At 32.4% G+C, this 22,742-nt stretch overlaps 1 protein-coding gene across 4 annotated transcripts in view; it reads left to right on the plus strand.

Moving 5' to 3' along the window:
• Positions 1-13,551, plus strand: part of PLEKHA1 (pleckstrin homology domain containing A1) — a 77,680-nt gene extending 64,129 nt beyond the window's left edge. For 2 of the 4 annotated variants that reach the window (XM_051981589.1, XM_051981593.1), the window contains 4 exons: positions 1,649-1,713; positions 2,365-2,428; positions 7,861-7,950; positions 10,890-13,551. In XM_051981589.1, the coding sequence (XP_051837549.1) occupies positions 1,649-1,713; positions 2,365-2,428; positions 7,861-7,950; positions 10,890-11,204 (534 nt within the window). In that variant the 3' untranslated portion in view covers positions 11,205-13,551. Of the gene's footprint in view, positions 1-1,648; positions 1,714-2,364; positions 2,429-7,860; positions 7,951-9,566; positions 9,638-10,889 lie in introns of all 4 variants that reach the window. The other 2 variants (XM_051981591.1, XM_051981590.1) reach the window with 2 other exon arrangements.
• The last annotated feature ends 9,191 nt before the right edge of the window (positions 13,552-22,742 follow it).

The raw sequence follows: 22,742 nt of genomic DNA on the forward strand, positions 1-22,742 counted from the left end.
CTCTAGAGAAGTTGCCAAGATGGTGCCAACTTGCCATGGGAGACGGAATTTCCTCTCCCAGGATTTCCCTGTGCGACAAATCTAGTTGCTCCTTCTCCTTCTCCTTGTTTGCAATGGCCACACTTCTTATTTCTTTTACGTCCTTGGCCTTCTGAATAATGGATTCACATCTTTGATAGATGCCACTTTTGCAAGCTATTTGTATCTATTTTGCTAATGTTATTTATATTAATGTATCTGTAAGCAAAAAGTGCAAGATACTGTGGCATAATAGATGGAGCCAGGAGAGGCCGACTTCAGATCTTTCCACTTATACCCCCAGGACCTCCCATATGGCTCTAACAGTAAGTTGCAGAGGCCTTTGCAAATTTCCTTTGATGAGGGGGATTTTTACAGTGTGAGTTCTCTATACCAATAAAATCATCCAAACCAAAACATAATTGAAGAGCCAAATTTGAAAGATAAACCTAGATTAGAACCCCAACCCTGGAACAGGAGGACCTGAGTGTTCGAATTTGGCTTCAGACACTTGATACTTAACTATTGTGACCGTGGGCAGATCACTTCACCCTGATTGCTTTGCCTTCCCTTCCTCTCTGATCCTTCCAAAGAAAAGAAAAGAAGAGAAAAGAAAGATAATAGGTTTACAGGAGAGGAAAAAAATAGTCATTACTAGAAGCCAACATCAAACACAAGTTTATGTTTCCTTATTTTTACCCTCTTCTTTTTTTTCCCAGCTCATAAATCTGTTTAGAAAAAATAGATGAGAAATATTTTAGGGTGTCAAAGCTGTCCCTTAGTGTTTTAAGTTCTTTGCTATTTTTTCAGGAGATGTTTCTATTATGTTTACTTTCAGACATGTAAACCAAAACTAAAACTATCTTTTGACAACTTAAATGATTTGATTCATGAGGACACAAGTGAAGAATATGGGGCTGTCCTTTGGTTATTGTTCCCTTTACTACATGACCAGTCAGTTTCCTTTTACTTATATATTTGAGATCTCTTTTTGACTCTGATTCTACTTGTTTATACATATTTGTATGTGTTATAAGTCTTTTTAATGGGAGTTATTATGTTAAGTTTGCAATACTCAAAAGTTTAAAAGAATCAAGTTGTTTTAATTTCTTAAAATTTATAAGTATTTATTTTCCTTTCCCTCCTACTTCTCTCTTCTTTCCCCCCCTTAAGCAACATTTAAAAAAAAAGAAAACAAAAACCCTTCTAATAGTAAAGTAATGCAAATTCCTTTATTGACTATCTAAAATATATATGTATCATTCTGGGTCTTATCTTTCTGTCAGAAGGTAGATAACATGCTTCATCTAAAGTCCTCTGGAATCATGGTTTATAATTGCATTGTTTCATTCTCAAGTCTTTTAGTATTATAGAGGGGAAAAGCCTAATTATTTAATTTAATAGATTAAAAGTAATCCAGGCTTTCATTAAAGGGAGTATAAGACAAGAAGAGTTATGTGCCAGTTTTCCCTTCTTAACATGAAGTTTTCTATTAGATTTGTAGTTATCATATTTTGGATGGCTAATAAGATTATTGAGTTTTAATATAGATTCCAGAGGAAAATAGGTAACTCTGAACATGATTTTAAAAGAAGTTATATGTTGGTTTACGTGGTTTTCTTATTTCCAGGAAAAGGAACCTCTCCGGATAATACCACTTAAGGAGGTTCATAAAGTCCAAGAATGTAAACAGAGGTGAGTGATACTAATTTAAATCCTGTTCAAATGTTCATAGTGGAATAGGTAATATGTCTTTTGATTGTGATAGCCAACTGCAAACTGCCTAGGTAAAAAAAATTTTTTAGCAGTTACATCATTTAGTTGTTTATAATAGAGACATTTACTTCTTATCTATTTTAAAAATCACATTCAAAGAATTAGATTTCTCATAACAAAACAAAGTAATAGAAATCTATTTTGAACGTAATTAAACTTTTAGAAAACATAATTTTAATAAGAATAGTTTATGATTAGACAACTTGAGTTGGTAATTTGATATTTTAGGTTATTTTTTAGTATTCATAGGTGCTGCAAATATAGCTTGTTTGGTCATCTCTACTGATATCTGCTGATGATAAAATAGAAATAGCTTATTTGTCATTATCCTTATCCTTAACTTATTCCCTTTCCCCTTTGCCCAAGACAAAAACTGAAGTAAAGTTGAAATAATAGTTGCTGGTTTGAGTTGGTTTACTTTTATCTAATACTTTGATGTTTGGTATTTGTTTTATTCTTTTGAAAATTTTATTTTTTAAAAATCTTGATTTCTGTTTACTTAATGAAACTTGATGAAAGATGATCATGAAGAATCAACTGTAAATACATTTGGATATTTTGTTTTCACAGTGACATAATGATGAGGGACAATCTCTTTGAAATTGTAACCACGTCTAGAACCTTCTATGTGCAGGTAAGACAGTTATTTTGAGATTCTGTGAGAAAACATAAGACATTAATAATGCCTTTAGTTATTAATTTAATTTAGTTAATTAGCATCTGTCATTGTAGGGTTAAAAAGTTTTACTTTACAAATACAAGAAAAAATTTTGTATGGAAGGTTGTTGTTGACATGAATCTTTAAGAAGTAGAAAATAATATTTCTATTATTAATAAATTAATTTACATTACAATGGAAAAAATGCTGTTAGAATTTCAATTTTGTAATTCCTTTGCTGCCTCTTAATAGCTGTTGATTTCATCAGAGAAAAGAGAAAATTCAGGTTGTACTTGTAGCACAAAAATTGAGGCCAGGAAAGTCACTGAATGTTCACTGCGACATAATGATGAGCACTTTTGGTGGTATTGGCAAGTTTCTAATACAGTATCTTTAGGAGAAGAAACCTTCCTATATTGGTAGAGGGCATTCCTCATCTGGGGCTTTCCTGCATCCATGAAAACTACAAGTCAGTCAGTCATTGTATCTGATCTTTCAAGTCATAAAATAATGAGAAGCATTGGAAGAGGTTGTCCAGATCCCAATTAAGAAAGTTATTTCAAGGGCCTTTAAAGATGAAATAGTAAAGAATACAATAAATTGGAGGGGGGGAGACAAAGATCTATAAAGAATTATGTAACTACCATTAAAGACAGTGCTGCTACCACATTTTGAACTCTTAATATTACAGACCCTGATGTGCTTCATGAGAAAATGGAAATGGTATTAAAGAAAACAGAAAGGAAAAAACAGTTGGTTTAGACCAGGTCTACAGAAGACCTTTGGACTGAAGACAATATAATTTTGAAAATAATGAAGAATTTATTTTAGAGATATATGAAAGAGGAAGAGCTTAAAGGCATAGGAAAAAAAAAAATTGAATCTTATTCTTACCCCAAAATGTGACTGAACAAACAACCATAATTATTCATCTGTTTACCCTTTCTCCCCACTTTCTGTAGAATTTTTATGAGGAGAATATAAATCTATAAACATCATGATCATATTAGTTGAAGGTCCATCATAAGGAGGAATGGACAAGTTTTCATATGTGATAATCCAGCAAACCACAAAAGAATTTCAGATAGCTTTCTGTTTTTATGGTTGCTTAAGTATACCAAGAACTTTAATTTCCTAGGTGAAAATTCTGTCTTAAAGACTCCTCTAACAAGATATTTCTCATTTGTCAGCATTGTACATCCTTAAAAGTTGTTAAAACAGATATTATTGATTCTCAGATTAAAATGATACCTGATAAATCTTATATGGTCTTGATGATGGAACCTGACTAAATGTTCTTGAGATTTTTTTATATTAGGAGTTCCTTCAAAAGATGACTGCAGCAGAATAGTCAAGACAGGAAACCCAGATCTATAGAGATTTCCAACTATTTGATGGTGGTTGGGCCCAGAAGTACTCTGCTGGAACTCTTTAACTAGAGGAAAGCCCCATAATTGTGTTGCTCAGACCGATATCCAAGGTAGGAACTTGTAGAGCTCAGAAGAGGAAGACAGTGCTCAGACTTTGTCCTGGATTATCACCCTTTTGGGAATATTGAAAACTTGCAAGTCCTCTGCTGTAATTATCCCAGATATCCTTGATTACATAATACTCAGTTACCTGAGAAAGCAATAGGATCCAAGAAGACAAAAAAGAAGATTGAATATGACCCCATCATTCACTCCACAAATGCATAGAGGTTGGCCCATTACCCAGAATCTGAAATTAAGAAGTAGGCTAGAAGAATGAGAAAACAAAATAAAAAGCTATAAAGAGCTATTTTGGTGTTCTGTTTAGGACAATACAAATTTTTCTGTTCAGGAACACACAAATCCAGAAGAAGAGAAGTATTCTTCAAAATATTTTTAAGTGAAACCTCAAATTAAAGCACAAATTCTGCACAAGCTCAACTAGAATTCCTAAAAAAAACAAAACAGGAGATTTTTTTTAATTAAAAATTATTTTTATAAATGAAGTAAGTGCTAGGGAAAAGAATTAGTAAATTAGAAGGAGAGTTATGGAAGAAATAATTGGAAGAGAATTAATAGTTGGGAATAAGATAAAACTTTATTTAAGCAGTAGAATCTTATAGGAGAAAAAATGGATTTTTAATGAAATAGAGGACTTCTAAACATTCCTAATGAAATAAAGATCAGGATTAATGGAAACTTCGAACTACAAACATGGTAGTGAAGAGAAACGCAGTAAGATTAAAACAAGTGACCATTATAAGGTCCTAAACAAAATTGAACTGATGACATTCTAATGTGGAGAGGAGATGCTACTAAATGTGTTTCCTTAGAACTGTTGTCAGTAAGGCTTATAGAAGTCTAATTAGACAGAAGGGCCTTGGGAGTATTTTGTTATGTTTTAATAAACTTTAAAGGGTTATACTTGAGGGGGCATATGAAAGGGAGGAGTTATATAATTGTGCAAGTAGAAGTCTGTACAGACTAGGAGAAAAGAATAAAAGAAGAAGACAGCACTTGAATTCACTCTTAATGATTACATGAGCAAAGAATACATCCAGAATTGCATGAAAAAAGATATTTCTACAGAGAAGTGGGGGAGGGGAGGTGGTAGAGCAGATTAAGGGAGACTTTAGTTCTAAGCAAAGCAAATACTTAATACAGAGAGAAGTTTCAATAAAGGATTTAAAAGAAAAGAATACCTGTGATTGGGTTCTGGTTGAGTAAGAAAAAAGAGGAGTGATAGAGAAAACTGAGGGAGAGAAAGCAGGAACAGAAATACATTATTTCTGCCATGTTGTTTTCATTATCTGAATTTTAAAGAGTGGGTGGAAAAGCAAAGGAAAGTATGATAATAGGATGAAGAGAAATATAGAATTTATGATTATAACCATGAGTGTGGATAGTATGGACTCTTCCATAAAATTGGTTTAGAAAGCAGAATCCAGTAATATATTGTATTCAGAGGAAAAAAAACACTTGAAAAAAACGACAGTTAAAACATGGGACCAGACCAAAATCTGTTATGCTTTAGCAATCATGATCTTAGACAAGGCAACAGAAAAAAAGCAAGTCAAAGTGATAAAGAGAAATTATATTTTACTAAAAATATCATTGATGAAGGTAATAGTAATTCTAAAGTACTTGCATATAAGTACTTAGATAATAGTACCCAAATAATTAAAAGTTAAATGAATTACAGGGAGTAATAGATAGTAAAATTATAATATTGAAGAACATCAGTTTTATAAACCTTTTTAGACATATAAATCTAACCAAAAAATAAGAAGTTAAGGAATCTGAGAAGAATTTTAGAAAAGATAGTATCTGTTATTTCTCTGGTGATTACTAGATACCTATTGCTTATTGTTTATTGCATCTTTACAAAAATTTACCTGATATTAAAACAATGTCCCAAGTTATAAATATTAAGCACATTTTATGTACTATATAATATATATTTCATGAAGGGAAACTGAAGAAACAAATAAAACTTATTTGGAGACTGATTTCATCCTTTAAAATGAGTGCATCCAAAAACAAATCATGGAAATAATTGTTAATTTCATTTAATGAAAATGACAAGAGCAAAACAACTTAGCAAAATTTTTTTGATGAATCAAAGCATTCTTTCAGGAAAAATTAATTTTTAGGAGAAACCGCAAATGAACACCCAGACAGGAAAACAAAACAATACTCATGACATAAAATGTGGAAATTTTACTAGACATTTAATGAAAAATTAATTTCAACATTAGATAAACTTTTTGGGAGGATAAGAGAGTAAGAATTTGCCAACCATTGAAAATAATTCTAATCTGATGGGGAGAGATCCACTGGAAAGGTAGGGAATGTTTCTGTATTCTGTGAGGCTTCCAAAAGCTTATCCTCAACAGGATGAGCAGGAAGAGATATGTATGTTCTGGGAAGTTTGATAATCTTATCAGAAGGCAAGAGGTAATATTTCCTGGCCAGTCTCCCTCTCAGGCATCAATAGGAACCAAAGCTAGCTTATGACCTGGAGAGTCTCTAGAAGTGGCTTAGAAACAGAAGGTAGAATGTCTGATCCCATCTTCTGGCAGCCACAGGCAGGTCTTGTTCTGGTATTATGGGAGTGAGAAGGTCTCCAGAAGCAGCCAGAAAACATCATAAAAGAAAAATTATGTAGGAGAAGTAGTGTAAGATTGTCAGTGAATAAAAAGGTGAAAAATGAAATGAGCAGAACCAGGAGAATGTTGTACACAGTAACAGCAATAGTATATGATGAACTGTGAATGACTTAGCTATTCTTAGCTTTCTTCCCTCCCTCCCTCCCTTCTCCCTTTTTTCCTTCCCTTCTCTTTCTCCCTCCTTCCCTCTCCTCCTTCCCTCCCATCCCACTTTCTTCCCCTTCCTCTCTCCTCTCCCTCCCTTCCTACTTTTCCTCCATTCCCCCTCCCTCCTTTCCCTTCTCTTCTTCCTTTCTCTCCTCCGTCCCTTCCTCCTTCCTTTCCTCCTTCTTTCCCTCCCTACTTCCCTCCTTCTTTCCCTTCCTCTTTCCCTCCTTTCTTCCCTCCCTTCCTCTTTCCCTCTTTCTACTTTATTCCTTCTCTTTTTTCTTCTTTCTTTCATTAATTTTGTTCAAGTCTTCTTATACAACATAACTAATATGGAAATGTTTTACATAATTACACACTATATGCCCTATATCATAATGCTTGCCACCTTAGAGAATGAAAAGGAAAGAGAAGGAAGGTGGGATAGAATTTGAAACTCAAAAAATTTTTTAAAACAAAATTGTAACATTTAATTGTGGAAAAAATGAACTATTATTTTATTTTTTAAAAGATTGCCATTGGAGAAATTAATGACTAGAAATAAAATTTATCAATCCCATATCTAGAGTGAGTTTAAAAAAAAAAAAACAAAAAAACCCTGAGTTCCATTAGTTTCTACACAGTATACAGATAATGCGAGAAAGACCCAACTCAGCACATTGGTTGAATTTCCTGTAGTTTTAGAGAATATGGATAAAAGTAATACAAAATGGGTAGTCATACATAGATTAAAATCCATAATAGTAGATTACTCAATATTGTGTATTAAATTCATAAAATGAAGTTATCTGAAAATGTGCCCTTATGTCTGTGTGATGACTCACTCCTCAAAATCTGGACTTTAATATAGAAAGCCAGAAGGGAATTTAGAAATGGTACAACTAATACAACTTCCTTATTTTACAAATGAAGAAATTGAGGTCCAAAGATGAGAATGGCTTGTTCAGCATTATTTAACTAATAAATAGAATCAAATTTGTTCCTGAGCTCCAAATCCATTGCTCTAATATTCTTTAATCATTACATTTGATAAGGGCACAAGGTAAATTAGCTGATAGTTTATTAAGATAGAAGATTCTCTTGAGAAAAACTTGATAAAATATTTTTTTTTCTCCTCTTTCAGGCAGACAGCCCAGAGGAGATGCATAATTGGATTAAAGCAATTTCTGGTGCCATAGTAGCACAACGGGGACCTGGAAGATCTGCAACTTCTGTATGTTTCTGAGCTTTTATTGCTTTCCAGAGTTTTATTTCCATTTTATGAAGTTGTATACCCTTTCCTTCCTCTTAATTCTTCTTGTCTTCTTGTAGTAAAGTATATTGCATGATAACTGTCATACCAACTAGACTTGCAAAAATAATGCATTTCTAATTTAATGCTTTCTGTTAGTGTTATGTATTTGTACCTTTTTGTGTGCATTGTATTGTCCTAAATGCACAATCAGGAAAACAAGTTTTTCCAGGTCTATTGATCTTAGGACGTTTTAGGGATAAACATTTTAATAGCTATAATTTTAGTACAACCAACTAATTCTTAGCCTAAAATCATATTTGCAGATTTTTGAAAACTTATAACTTATTTAGCCAATTACTACTAGGGAATTTTTACTATCCTGAGGACCAATTTATATCTGTCGTGAGGTCTTTATCTTGTATGTTGAATCTTAATCCAAATACCTTCAAATTTGTGAGTCTTCAATATAATTGTGTGAATAAAGTTTTGTTGCTGGGGACCTATTACAACTTTTTGGGACTACATGTATAGCCCTAATATGTCCTTAAGTCCTTGAAGATAATTGAAAATTGTCTATGCAATAGAGTTTTTTTGGATAGAACACATACTTAAATTGCATTTTGATCAGTATTCAGTCAATATCTGGACCCATAAAACAAAGAGGGATGGTTATCTTAATTTATATGTACAACAGTAGAATTTTTTCTTTATAGAAATAATTTTAAATTATTTTTGTGCTATGTAACATGACTATGTTTACTTAACAGTATCATAGGGATATCATAGGATATAAAGTTTTTTGCCTAAAGAATATAGGTAGGCAGCCTTTACAGTGATTAAAAAAGTATTTTTAAAAATATATTTTCAAAATAGAATTATTCATGCGAAGAGACAAATTAGGTCTAGAGCTTCAAATATTGCATAAGTACTGGAAGATACAATATGGGTTTTCCCCCTCATCAAAAACACTTAAAAAAAAAAGTAAACAAAAAACTCAAATCCTAATTTTCTGTTTGCAGTAATTCTCAAATATTTGTTTAACCTGTATAGATAAGGAATATAACTTGTTTAGTGATTAGAAAGTCTGAACTCTGCTGTGAAAAGAGTTTCTCAACTCTTCTTGAAATATTATACCCCATTATAGAGAATTTTTATAGTGTCGTGTAGATTTATCATGCTATGATTACTACTCAAATGTGGATTAAGCATGAGTTTTATATTTTCCAGGTGGTAGTACTTTTTTTTTTTTTTTTACAAACAAATCAGTACTTAGAAACCAGTTTTTGTTTGTTCTTCAACATTTAAGTCGTTAGATATGTAGATTTTTTTTATTTGCAAAAGTGAGATCATATGTTAAGTAGTAAATTTTTTTACTGCCTAATGTCCCATGTGAACTTTGCAACATTGAAGTATGAGTCTTTCTGCAAAAGCAATGGGTGTTGGGGCAAGAAAAAATTGGAGAAGGGTGTTTGTGCTTTGTGGTGGGGGCAAATTGGGCATTCTAGCTATTCCTATTTCTCAGCAACACTTTTTCTCTTTTCCTCCCTCTCCTAAGTATAGGTTAACTCTAATCTTAGCTTTGCACTGTGTTCCAGATGCGGCAGGCCAGAAGGCTGTCGAATCCTTGTATACCGAGGTATACATCAAGAACTGGTGAATGCAGCACGTATGTGGGCTCTCATATAAATTTGCCTTCTTAACAGAGGGCTAGGACTTACACACTACTCACTACTTATCATAGAAAGTTGAGTTAAACTAAACTACCTCTTGCAGTTACCATAACTGCTTTTGTCAACACTAACCAGTCATCAGGTTTCATATATGTTCTAAAAAATTTAGACAACTGACCAAAGAAATCCATACATTAGTCAAGATATACAAAATATACATCTTGATAGATACATAAACTACGATAAAGTTTAAAGAGTAATTAATAAAATTATTTTGATTTCCCATGAGAGTTCAAATATTTACATTACTTTTTATATCTAATTGACTTCTGACCTAATGACCAAATTTGTGCAAATTCATATATGCACGTATACTTGAGAAACTGAATATTATAATAATCCGCATGCTATTTAAAAATACAGATTGAATGGTATCATCATGTGGAAGCTAATATTTGAGTCATTTTTATTGGCCTTTTGTTTTCAAAGTCACAAGTATTGTAAATGAACATAGTATGTATGTTATGTAGTAACAGCTAACTGAATGGCAAATTTAAGTATATCTATCAATGAAGTTCAGTAAGAAATGTATGAAATTTGTTTTAATAAGTATTTTACTTACATACTTCTTTTATCACTAATATGTATGTATATATATTCATAATTAATAATTTTAATACTATGTGAAGAAAAAACCCAGTGAATCAGATTGTCAGGTAATATTACTTTATTAAAACAACAACAACAACAAACAAATCTAAAGAAACGGAATTTATTTCTCTGATCTGCATTTTTAGATTGAACTGCAAAGAATATATTTCCATTTTTGTGGAGGATATTTCCCATCATCAAATTAGAATATAGTATTTTATTTAGATGAGATCACTGTTAGGCTTCCATTAAAATACAATTTTCACTTATTAATGGAACACTTAACTAATGAGAACAGCTTAAATTGGCAAAGTCCTTAAAGCTTCTGAAGCTGCCAAGACCAGTTTTAGTGAGATATCAATGTCTACATATTGATATGTAACTGGTTTCTTAGCTGAAATGGTTGTTGGCTCTCACTGCTATCTACTCACCCCTAAAAATGCATTGCTTTGGAACAGCACCTGTTTATTTGTGCTGTCATGGCTCATGCTTCGCTTTATGTGTCCGTGTGCCTGTGTGTGTTTTGTTCTTCAGTCTCACACTTAGTTACTGCCTTTGTTATTGACAGATGTATTTGCCTGATACTGTTCTTTGTAGGAGCATTCCAACTGTTCTTCAGAATCCAGCTATGCTCTCCGTTCTGCCAGTGCAACAGCAGCCACCTCACATTCCACAGCCTCTCGCCACAACTCTCTGGGCTCAAGCTTTACCATGGAGAAGCGAGGATTTTACGAATCTTTTGCCAAGGCCAAGCCAGGGAACTTCAAGGTCCAGACTCTCACTCCAAGAGAACCAGCTTCCAAAGTGACTGTCCAAGCCATGCCGAAACCTCAGCATCACAATGGCCCTCAGGAAAGAGAGAATGACCTAGTGGATCTGGATGATGCAAGCCTTCCAGTTAGTGATGTGTAAGAAGGGAAACATTTAGAGAGAAGGATCCGCTAATTAAATGCTTGATTTCCTTTTATAGGGGCTTCTAGCCAAAGATGAGAAAGAAAGGGAGAGGGTAAAATAGATTTGGGAAAGATTTACATAAAATGTGCTGCCTCTGACTTGTTTTTCTTATAAACTGGTAATCCCAGATAATCTAGAGAATGCCAGACTAGAACCAAGCTCTTAAAATATTAAGACTGTGTTTCAGTACCAAGGATCTAAATTCAGTTCAATAAATACTGATGTAAGCACCTACTAAGAAATAAAAATATTTTATGTTGTCTACTGAGTGATTAAACATTTGTTTAAATCACTCTTAGAAAATTTGGCAATTTCATATGTACCAAATTAAAAACATTCATTGTTTTGATGGGTAGAGGAGTTATATTGATCTTATTATATTGAGTCTTCTTTTAAAAAGGTGGATGTGAAGGCCTCTTTTTAAGTATTTCAATACCCATACCTTTTAATTAATCAGCATTATCTATTGAAGTTACCAGACTGAGATATCATGTGCATCTTATGTCTGTGGTGCTGCAAAATTTTCTTTAGAATGTTGATAATTTTGAAAATTAGGCCTTTTTTCCCCCTTCTTTTTAAAAAATGCACTGGTTCTTAAGGTGAGTGGTAACTTTTGCACATCAGGTATTATTGGACCATCTTTATAAGGGTTTTGGTTGGATTGGGTTAAGGGAAAAAATGGGAACTCAAACTACTATATCCTAGACATTTGAACTAAATACATTTTATATTGTATTATATCAGGCCTTGCTTTGTTCAATGTTGAAAATTACATTGTTTGGTATGAGTTTTTTGAGAGATTTGATTTTTCTTATCAACATTTTGTGAATACTTATTGTTTCTATATTTGGATCAGTGAAAGATCTCAAGTTTATTTTATATGTAAAGACACAATTGATGACCTCTCTTAGTCATTCAGTTGTGGCTTGTAACTTTTGTCACTGATGATCTATATTAAAGTGCCTGTGTTCTCATTTTATTTCTAAACATGTTGAGATCAATGTGTTCATGACCCTACCTTAACTGGTTTAAAACTTTGGGATGAGATTGTATTTGAGTAGTATAATTTGTATTAAACTATTTAAGATAATGTCTTATGCTAGGGATGTCAGAATACTGATGTTACATCTCCTAGCTGTGCAATATGTACATTTCTAAAACTGAATTCTGGATATACATTATATTATACAATGTCATAAATATGAACAATAATTCTGAGGAATCTTTAAATTTCAGATATTTAATAGTAGAACTAAATTGAGCATGTACCATTTTGTGATTCAGTTTTGAAAACATTTGCTTTAACCAAACAATCTTGAATTTTATGTGCTGCTATTTTTGTGATTAAAATTTGCCATTTTGCAGTAGCTTGTTTTCTGCAAATTAATAGATAACATGTCATGTGGATCTCTTTTCATTTTCCAAACTGACTTCTTATCTATGAGATACTGAAATTTTCTACTAAAATAGTGATATCTAAGGGTCACATAATCTGCATAATGCCAGAATTAAGTATAACAATTTAAAAAACAAAATGGATAAAGGATACCATTGTTGAGGGTTTTTATTTTTATTCATAAGCTAACACTTATTAAAGTTGTACTTGTAAACTGTTTTCATTTTTTTTGTCAGATTTTTTGAAATTTTGGATTTTGGTTCAGACCTGTGATTTCATTGGTATAGAGAGTTCCCAGTCTCTCTACCAATGCAGATCAATAACTGTTCTCCAATTTATAGCCTTTTGGGCCTTGAAATGTTAAGTGGGACTGCTTTTGGTCACCTGTCAGAATGTGTGAGAAGTGAGATTTGAACCCAGGGTCTTCCTAGCACTCAGGCCATCTTTATGTACCGTACTATATCTCTCTTGGCAAAAACCTATGAGAGTTAATTACAGAATTAAACTGCTTTAAAGCGAGTTAAAATTGTTTAATGTATTAAAAATAGTAATTATTTTTAAAATTTCTGAAAGCATACCTGTGAAGAACAGTTTTCATTCTAAACCTGAATTTAACTTTCTTTGGTACAACTTTTACCTTGCATGTTCATTTTAGTATTTCGGTATTGGCAATTTGACATATTTGGTGGAGGCAGAAGTTTAGCTCCATTTTGGGACTTTTTATAGAACTACTATGGTAGTTCATTAGCATAGGAAAATGTTCTTGTGGTTGATAATTGTCAGGGTCTCCTAATATTTATCAATACTTTTATAAATCTATGAAAATTGTTAAATTATTTTAGAACTTGTGCTGTTTCTTGTAAATATGTCACATTTTGAATTGTCAATAAATTAGTTTGGATAACTTAATAGTTGCTGCATTTTTTCATTATGTTGCATGCTTTTTTTTTTTAATTGGGAAGATATGTTTATCTATTGTTCTTCCTTCTTTCCTAGTATCTTCTCTGACCTATTTAATTAAGGGTTCGTTTGTTTTTCCTCCCAGACTCGTTGAACACTAATGACTATCTAATAAATTGGTCAGGTTGACTTTCTGTTCTTTGTTGTTCATTTTGGTTTCCTTAGCTCTTCTATAATCAGAATGAAAATGATAAAGAAATAAAAGTTATGTTCAATTCATTGACTTAATTTCAAATTGAAGTAGTATTGAGACCTTTGATAAAGTATTTTGCGTGATAAAGATAAACTTCAGCTTAAGCTAGGATTGTTGGGCCCTCTCCCAATGTAAAGAAAGTTAATGATTTTGAAAAAAATTAGCCTGCTGATTATCTTGTTAACATGTAGAATTAGTTTCCTGAATAAAATTTATCATTATGTTTCATCACACAGTATATTTTGAATAATATGGGCTGGTTAGCATAGCTGATTATAACACCTAATATAGGTAAAGATCAAATTAAGCATTTAAGTCCTATGAGTCATTTAGCAAAAAAGAAAAAACCTATTTGAGGTAACATAGACTATCCATCTATATATATATATATATATATATCCTTGTTGAGTGTTGGCTCATTAACTTACAAACACTCCATTGATGGAGAGGGAAATTGAATAAAAGGTAATATGAACTGGTGCAAGCTAGACTCGCTGATGCTTAAGCAAAGTAAAATCTAATATGAAAAAAGTTAATAGCATCTATTTTACAATATGATAAACACAGTGAAGGAACTTTATACTTAACAGTCAGTGTGGCATAATAGTTAACATTCATCAATATCTGGATTCAAAGCCCTCCTTTTCAAGCTTTTCATCTACATATAACATGAAAATAGGTGACGAAATGCACCAAAATCAATAGGAAACTGAGGGAGGAGGAGTTTGAGGGAGCACAACACAGGTCAGGAAATTAGCAAAACACTTCCTGATCCTGAAGAAATTAAAGAGAAAGATAGGAATAAAGGCTAAAAACTAGGATTTCAAAGGTGTTCCATTATTTGGGGAATGGCTGCACAAATTGTAGATGAGTGGAAGGAATATTGTAGCAAAAGAAATAGTCTAAGAGAATCCTAGGTAGTATGAATTGATGCAGAATAAAATAAGTAGAACCAGAAGAAGAACAATTTGTACACAGACAGCAAAATAAGCTCAAAGCAAAACAAAACAAAAAACCTTTTTAAAGATGCTTAAACAATGACTACCCACAATTCCCAAGTACCTATGCTGAAGCATGTTCCTTACCTCTAGACAGATGAGAGAGACATTTTTTGGACATGGCTACTGAATGGATTTGTTTTACTTTACTATGCCTGTTATAAGTTTGGATTTTTAATTTTCTTTAGGTTTTTAATTGGGGAAAAAGAGAGATTAGCAATAGTGGTACTAAAAAAAAAAAGGCAACTTGGATGTTCAAAGTAATAAGACAAGAAAGCAGGACAGTTTTGAAAGTAAAGTGGAGCTTATTACACTTTTAAAAGGTACAAAATGGAAATTAATATTCTCACAACCCTATTTTTGTGTTCTGCTGGTAATATGAAAATATTCTTTTTTTGGTGTTTTTCAGAATATGTAAAGAAAATTTTTAAAAATCAAAGCCTTCTCTTGACATTTACATTATGTGTGATCCTGGCAAGTTTTTTTTTTTTTTTTTTTTAACATCCCTGATGTAATTTCCTCATTTGTAGAATGGGACCAATATTGCAATATCTGTTTGATGCCTTAAACCTTATTAAAGATGAGTATGGGGAATGGTGTTTGCTATGGGTTTGGATAGATTTGATTTGATTTGATTTTTTTTTTTTTATTTTACAGTATTTTTTTTTCCTCAATTACATGTAAAAATAATTTTCATTCATTTTTGTGGAATTTTGAATTCCATTTTTTCTCCCTCCTCCCCAGGACAGCAAGAAATCTATTATAGATTATAGGTGTACAATTATATTAAACATTTTATATCACTGAAAGAAGAATCAGCACAAAAGAGAAAAACTATGAGAAGGAAAAGGCAAACAAACAAATTTAAAAAACTGAAAATAGTATACTTTGATCACATTTAGTCTCCATAGATCTTTCTCTGGTTATGAATGGCTTTTTTTATCACAAGTCTTTTGGAATTGTCTTGGATCACTGCATTTATTGCTAAAAACTGTATTGTAGTTCATCATCTGAATACATTTTAAATGTCAGTTTGATGCATAAGGTAATGGCTGATAACTGATTCATGAAAACTTCATTTTGCTGTTTGCTTTTTACACATTTCTTTTTTCAGTATACTTATATCCCTTTATGTCTTTATTTTTAGAAATGATACAGATGTAGGTTATTCCTTTGCCAGTATCATATAGTATTTCTTTAAAGTCATCCCACACATCAAGAGAAAAACACAAAAAAGGGATGAAAGTATAAAGGAAAGAAGGGAATTTTGGAAATGGGTGAAAGGGAAAAATCTGTATTCATCACTGTATAGCACTCCTGTGCTCCTAAGACTCGAGGATTAGATGGTATGAAATGTTTTTGATGGAAGATGCTCATCTTGATCTGACATCAAGACTGGCAATATAAAAAGCAATCAGCTCTTCGAGGATAAGGAACTATCTTAAAGCTTCTCAGACCTTATTTCAGAATTTACCACTCAATGCACTTAAGTAGCATGATATATTAATTATATTATTTTGCTCCTGGAAATTACACTCTTCAATTTTCATTGCTCAGTATGGAGTAGATGTGTAATGTTTGTGAGATGAATTAATAGTCTATATTGCTACATCTTTTCCTCATGCTTTATTCCAGATGATAATTATTTCTTTATTGGACTAATGTTAGCAGAGTTCTCTCAACATCCTGTTCTTTGTGCCTCTAGTAGGGTTGGAAGATCTTATTCCAGGCCTCAGATCGGGTGCCCTGCTGGCTGTTGCTTTGAGGATGCAGAATTCTCTTTGGAATTTCTCTTTGACTCTGTCGCAGTTTGGAGCAGAACCAAGATATATGTGGAAATATTTAGAAAATCATAAAACAGGAATATATGTGTCCATCCTTATTCTTAGATTTTTATTCAGGAGTGTTTTAGACTAAATCATTTCCTTTTCCCCTGCACTTTTCTTGTGTCCTAGGCATGATTATTTGGTGTATCTGTCTGATGATTACCTTTTCTTCCAAGTCTTACCTTTCTGGAATGACCTCTGTTTCTTTCCTGTATCATTCAAATAATTTCTAAAATCCTAAGTTTTTTTTTTTTTTTTTCTTCTGGGAAGCTTCAGCCTGCTAACGTGTAGAGAGAGTTTCCTACACATAATATGTTTATCTTTTTATCTCAAGAAGGAAGTGCCATTTTGGTTTTCTATGGTACTTTGGGTGCAGTTTACAGTCTACTATCATTTAGCACTTTGTAGACATTAGCAGAGGTCCTGATCACCTTTACCAGTGTCTCCTTCCTTCCATTTCTTTGATTGTTATTTTCAGAGCCTTCCATGAATCAGGGTCCTACTGATGTTCCTCTGTGTGTATGTGCCTTAAAGACCCTTAGTCCAATCTCTGGCAGCTAAATTAGGTGATAGAACAGAGATAGAACACTGAGGGTGGAATCAAAAAGCCTCAGCTCCTGAATTTGAATCTGACCTCAGATACTTGCTGTGTGACCCAGGGCAAGTCACCTAACTCTATTTGCCTCAGTTTCCTCATCTGCAAAATGAGCAGGAGAAGAAAATGGCAAGCTGCTGCAGTGTCTTTGCCAGGAAAAAAAAAGCTGACTACTTCAGAGTTGTACAAAACTAAAACAATTTAATCCCCTCATTTTACAGATGAGAAAACAGAACTAGAGAGACTTAAGTGGCCCACGGTCAGAAATCTATTAACTTCCTGAGATAGAAGCTGGATCTAGGTCTTCTACCTTCACATTTATATAGATGTTAATCCCAAGAAAATTCTAGTGCTAGTAATGGAGTATATTCTCCTAGAATTTATTTCTTCATGTCTGTTAATATTTATTTTACCCCACTTACTTAGGGTCTGAGAGGCCATGTTCTCCTTATGAGTGGCTATTTTTCTCAAAGTTTAAAAAAATAAACTGATGTATTTTATGAAATAATATTTGCTAAATTAATTAAAAGAAGGCAGCAGGCTGGGGGAGGGTGATCCAACTCTTGTTCTTCTAATTTGCTCTTGGTAAAACAGTTCTCTCTGGGTCATAGTCCCAAAGTTGTAGAATGTGATTAAATCAGATGACATCCCAGATAGTTTCCAATGTAAACATAGTGTGACTTTATTATTGTGTGACATCTCCTTAATAATCCAATAAATCTCAATTAGCTTTGTTATATGTTAATTAGTACAACTTTGATTTTTAACTACCTAAAAAGGACTTTAAAACCACAAATTTACAAAAGTGAAATGAAATGTGGAATCTTCAACTTGGATGTTTAAAATTAAAAAAAAAATTATTATTGTTTCATTCTCTTCTATATGGAGTCCAGATATTTTCATTCTTAATATTTTACTTTATGTGATACATTGATATCAAGTATATAAATTTCCCCCCTTCTATTCAAGTAATTGAAGTGGATGATCATTTGTATCAAATTCATGTAACAGCAGATTTGATAAAGATGTCCCCTGTGTCTTTGAAAGAATTGGTTAATTTTCCAAATGCCTATAAATATACAGATGTGATACAAAATGTGTATAAATTATTTTATTTCTTTGTCACTTTTTTCATATGTGCATTATCTAATTTGTTTATATTTTCTGATTTCAGCATAACATAAAAAATTACTCATCTGAACATTAAATAGGACAAAATTATTTATTATAATATTATCAGATTGAAATAACCTTTAGGATTTTGATTATTATATCTAGTTTATCAATTAATTACCAATAAGATGAATGGAGAGCAGATTTTTCCATAAACTGAGACGCCAGTTCCCATAATACTGTAACACTCCTATGATAATAGCACCACCTTCTGGTCATATGGCAATTCTAGTTTTATAATGTTAGGTCAATTTGCAATAAATTATTTGACACTTCCCCCAACAAACTTATTTAAAATGTAATTTTTAATTTTTGTAATTTATTTTTTAAAGTTATTCTTTAATTGATACAAAATTAATTAAAATTTAAAATAAATCAGATAATTTTTTTAAATTGCCCAATCAATAAAATTTAGGAACAAAATTTTTCTGTTGCCTAGCACGTAGCTGGAATGTTAAATAAACCAGACTATTTTCTCAAAGCAGCCACATTTATTTTGAATGAGGAATTGGATATAGTGCATTCAACACAACTCCTCAGAGCTGACTGGTGATGAAAGGAAGGGACTTGAATTCAGTTTTTAGATTAGTGAATTCAACAGTTCCTGTGACAGAGATAGACATGAAATTGTTTACAACAAAAAAATGTTCTCTTTCAACACCTCAAATAATTACTTGGCCTGTTAGCAATGGGCATGTTAATTTTGTGATAGTTGTTATCGTGTGGGAAATTTTGTCCACTCTTAAATCCCCAGCAGTATTAGGGCCCTTTATTTGCTTTAATGAAAGATCAACTTGTTTGGTAGAAAATCACTAGAGAAAAGTAAATTTGAAATAATAAACCAGGATAAGCTTCTATGCTGGCTGATCTTAGCATTAGGATCCAAGAGCTCCAAAACTTAAGTTCCTTTTCTGTCTTGTTGAAAGTCTAATCTATTTGATGACTTCATCATCAGAGATGCTCTTTGTCCTAGGCATTTGAAGAAATCTTTGAAGCTTAGTGATGGAGGGCTAGTAGAGGGCTGGAATTGGAGTTAGGAACATCTGAATTTGAATGTTACCTATAGGTATTTACTGTGTGACTGAGAAAATCATTTAGCATTTCTGGACCTCCATTTTCTCATCTGCAAAATGGAGGACTTAGATTCTATGACCACTGTGGTCCCTTTCAGCTCTAAATCTATGATCTTATACTTTCTTTAGGAAATACATTCATTTTACAACTTGTTAGGGGACAACAAATAATTTTTTTGAAATTAAATGATATTAACCCTGATAATAAATGAACAGAGATCCATAGCAGAGATCACACAGCTTATCAAACACAGTTAACTCTAAAATTGAAAATTGAAAAATTGAAAAAGAAAGGAAAAAAACATAACAGTGACTATAAACAAAAAGCTTTCTTTATTCTGTTGGAGGAGGGAAACTAAACACATGTACTCTCCCCTTTCCCCACAGAAAAAATGTGAAAAAATCTCAATGTTTAGATCCATGGCTACGCAGTGAGCTGTAACCCTTACAATGAGGGGCAACAGCAACAATACGACAAGTTTGATTCATAGCAGGACTTCTTGACCAGAACAGGACTTCTTGACCAGAACATGGGTACTCCAGGTGCTTGCCCAAGCTGAGGGATCAGCTGGTGCTGGTGTGAAACAATTCTGGGCTTTTGTTGTGATTGAGATCATCCAAAGAGTGAGTCGCAAAGGGTGGTTGTTCTGCCAAGCTCAGGGCACAGTTCGATTGCTGGGTTTTACCTCTGGAAAACATGGCAAAAGAGAAGAAAAGCAAAAAAGAGAGGGGTGATCTTGTCATGAGTGGGTGGGTGGGGTTCTGACAGTAGTAAGCCAGATAAATTGGGATATCTTTAACTTAAATCTGGTAAACACAAACACAAACGATATGTAAAGGCACTATACTTAATATTGGTATTTTTATTTTTATTGGAAACCTTTGTAATTTTTTAATGTATACATTATGGTTTATATTTCCTACATAAATTTGTCTTTGACAAGCTTTACATTTGCATTCTTTTAAAAATATTTATTTCTCCCTATTACATGTAAAAACAATTTTAACATTGTTTTAAAGTTTTGAGTTTTAAATTCTATCCCTTTTTCTTTCCCTTCCCTCCCTCCCTGAGATAATAAACAATTTGATATAGTTTATATGTATATAATCATGTGAAAAAATTCCATATTAAACATTTCCTGCAAGAAGACTTGAACCAAAAAGGAAAGAAAAAGAAAAAAAAGTGGGAAATTATATGTTTCAGTCTGAATTCAGACAACATCAGTTTTTTCTCTAGAGGTGGATAGAGTTTTTCATTCTGAGTTCTTAGGGATTGTCATGGATCATTGTATTTGTGAAAATAGCCAAGTTATTTATAGTTCTTCACTGTACATTATTGCTTTTATTATATACAGTGTTCTGGGTCTGCCCACTTCACTTTCTAACAGTTCATATAAGTCTTTTCAAGTTTTTCTGAAATCATCCTCTTTGTAATTTCTTATAGCACAATGATATGCTATTACAATAACATGCCACAACTTTTTCAGCCATTCCTCAATTGATAGGCCTCCCTTCAATCTCCAATTCTTAGACACCACAAAAAGAGCTGCTATACATATTTTTGTACAGATATGTTCTTATCCCTCTTTCTCCTTTTTAAATCTCTTTGAGATACAAACCTAGTAGTGATATTAATAAATCAAATGGTATTTGCAGTTTTATAGCCCTTTGGGTATGGTTCCAAATTACTGCCTAGAATAGTTAGGTCACTTTACAACTCCAACAACAGTGGAGTGTTCCAGTTTTCCCAAATCCCCTTCAACATTTATCATTTTCTTTTATTTTCTCATTGCATATTCTAATAACTTCAATTTCTTTTTCTTCTCATTGCTATTGCTATCATTTCTAGCAAAGTATTGAATAACAATGGTGATAATACCCATTATCTTTGCTTCACCTATGATTATATTGGGAAAGCATTTAGCTTGCTTCCTTATTACAGAAAATGCTTGCTGATGATTTTAGATAAACATTACTTATTTTAAAAGAATTTCCATTAATTACCTATGCTCCCTAGTGTTTTAAATAGGAAAGATAGGTGTTAGATTTCATCAGATTTTTTTTTTATCTGTTGAGATAGCCATTTGATTTCTGTTGCTTTTGCTACTGATGTGATCAATTATGCTAATAATTTTTATAATTTTGAATCAGTCCTGAATATCTGGTAAATCTTACCTGGTGATAGTGTATGATCCTTGTGATATACTTGACAATATTTTATTTAAAATTTGTGCATCAATATTCATTGGAAAAATTGATCTATAGTTTTATTTTTCTATTTCTTCTCTTCCCAGTTTAGGTATCAGCATCATATTTGTGTTGTAAAAAGAATTTGGTATGACACCTTCTTAATTTAGTTTTTCAAAGAGTTTACATATATAGTATTGGGATTAATCTTTGGTAGAATTTGTTTGTGAATCCATTTGATCCTGGGGATTTTCCTTAGGGAGTTGATTAATGGTTTGCTCAGTTTCTTTTTCTAAAATTGAAATATTGAGTATTCTATTTCCTCTCTTCTTAATCTAGGCAATTTATATTTTTGTTAGTATTCATCCCTTTCATTTAGATTGTCAGATTTGTTGACATATAATTGGGCAAAATAAGTCCTAATAATTGTTTTAATTTCCTCTTCAGTGGTGGTGAATTTAATAAAAGACTGGTATTTTTAGAGAGGGCCAGACATCATTAGAAATCCATGTAAGATGATTCTAACAATATAAGAAGAAAAGACAATACCCAGTGTGAAACTGAACTCTTATTCATCAAGGCTGACTCCAAAGAAAAGAGGGAAAAAATCTCCTCTCTCTCTTCTTTGGGATCCTGGGTATGGAACATTGAATATACCAACAGACTCTTTGATGTGCAGTTCAGTTTTTCCTAGCTTGTTTTTTGTCTTTGTTACAAGGGAGGGATATGTTTGGAAAGGAAATTCCTTCAGGTCAAAAATTATTTCATTCTTGTTTTTGTGTCTCCAAGTCCTAGTACATGAATGCTTGATAAATGTTTGTTAAATTGGACCAATCAATTCATTGAAAAATCAAACTAGTTGTTGGAATCAATATAGTTGAATCAACATTTTCATGTAGACACAGATATATTGTTGTTTGTTCTTTGTTTTTGAAGAGGACCAGTGACAATATAGGATGATGTTTTGACTTGTGCATGAATTAGATTTAAGTGAGACTATATTTATTATATAAATAAATGTAAGAAACTACATAAAGTTTGTTTTGATGTATTCTGGGTTTCACCTAATATAGAAAGAAATGACAAAGTGTATTA

The sequence above is a fragment of the Antechinus flavipes genome, chromosome 2, assembly GCF_016432865.1.
Source record: "Antechinus flavipes isolate AdamAnt ecotype Samford, QLD, Australia chromosome 2, AdamAnt_v2, whole genome shotgun sequence".
Lineage (NCBI taxonomy): Eukaryota > Metazoa > Chordata > Mammalia > Dasyuromorphia > Dasyuridae > Antechinus > Antechinus flavipes.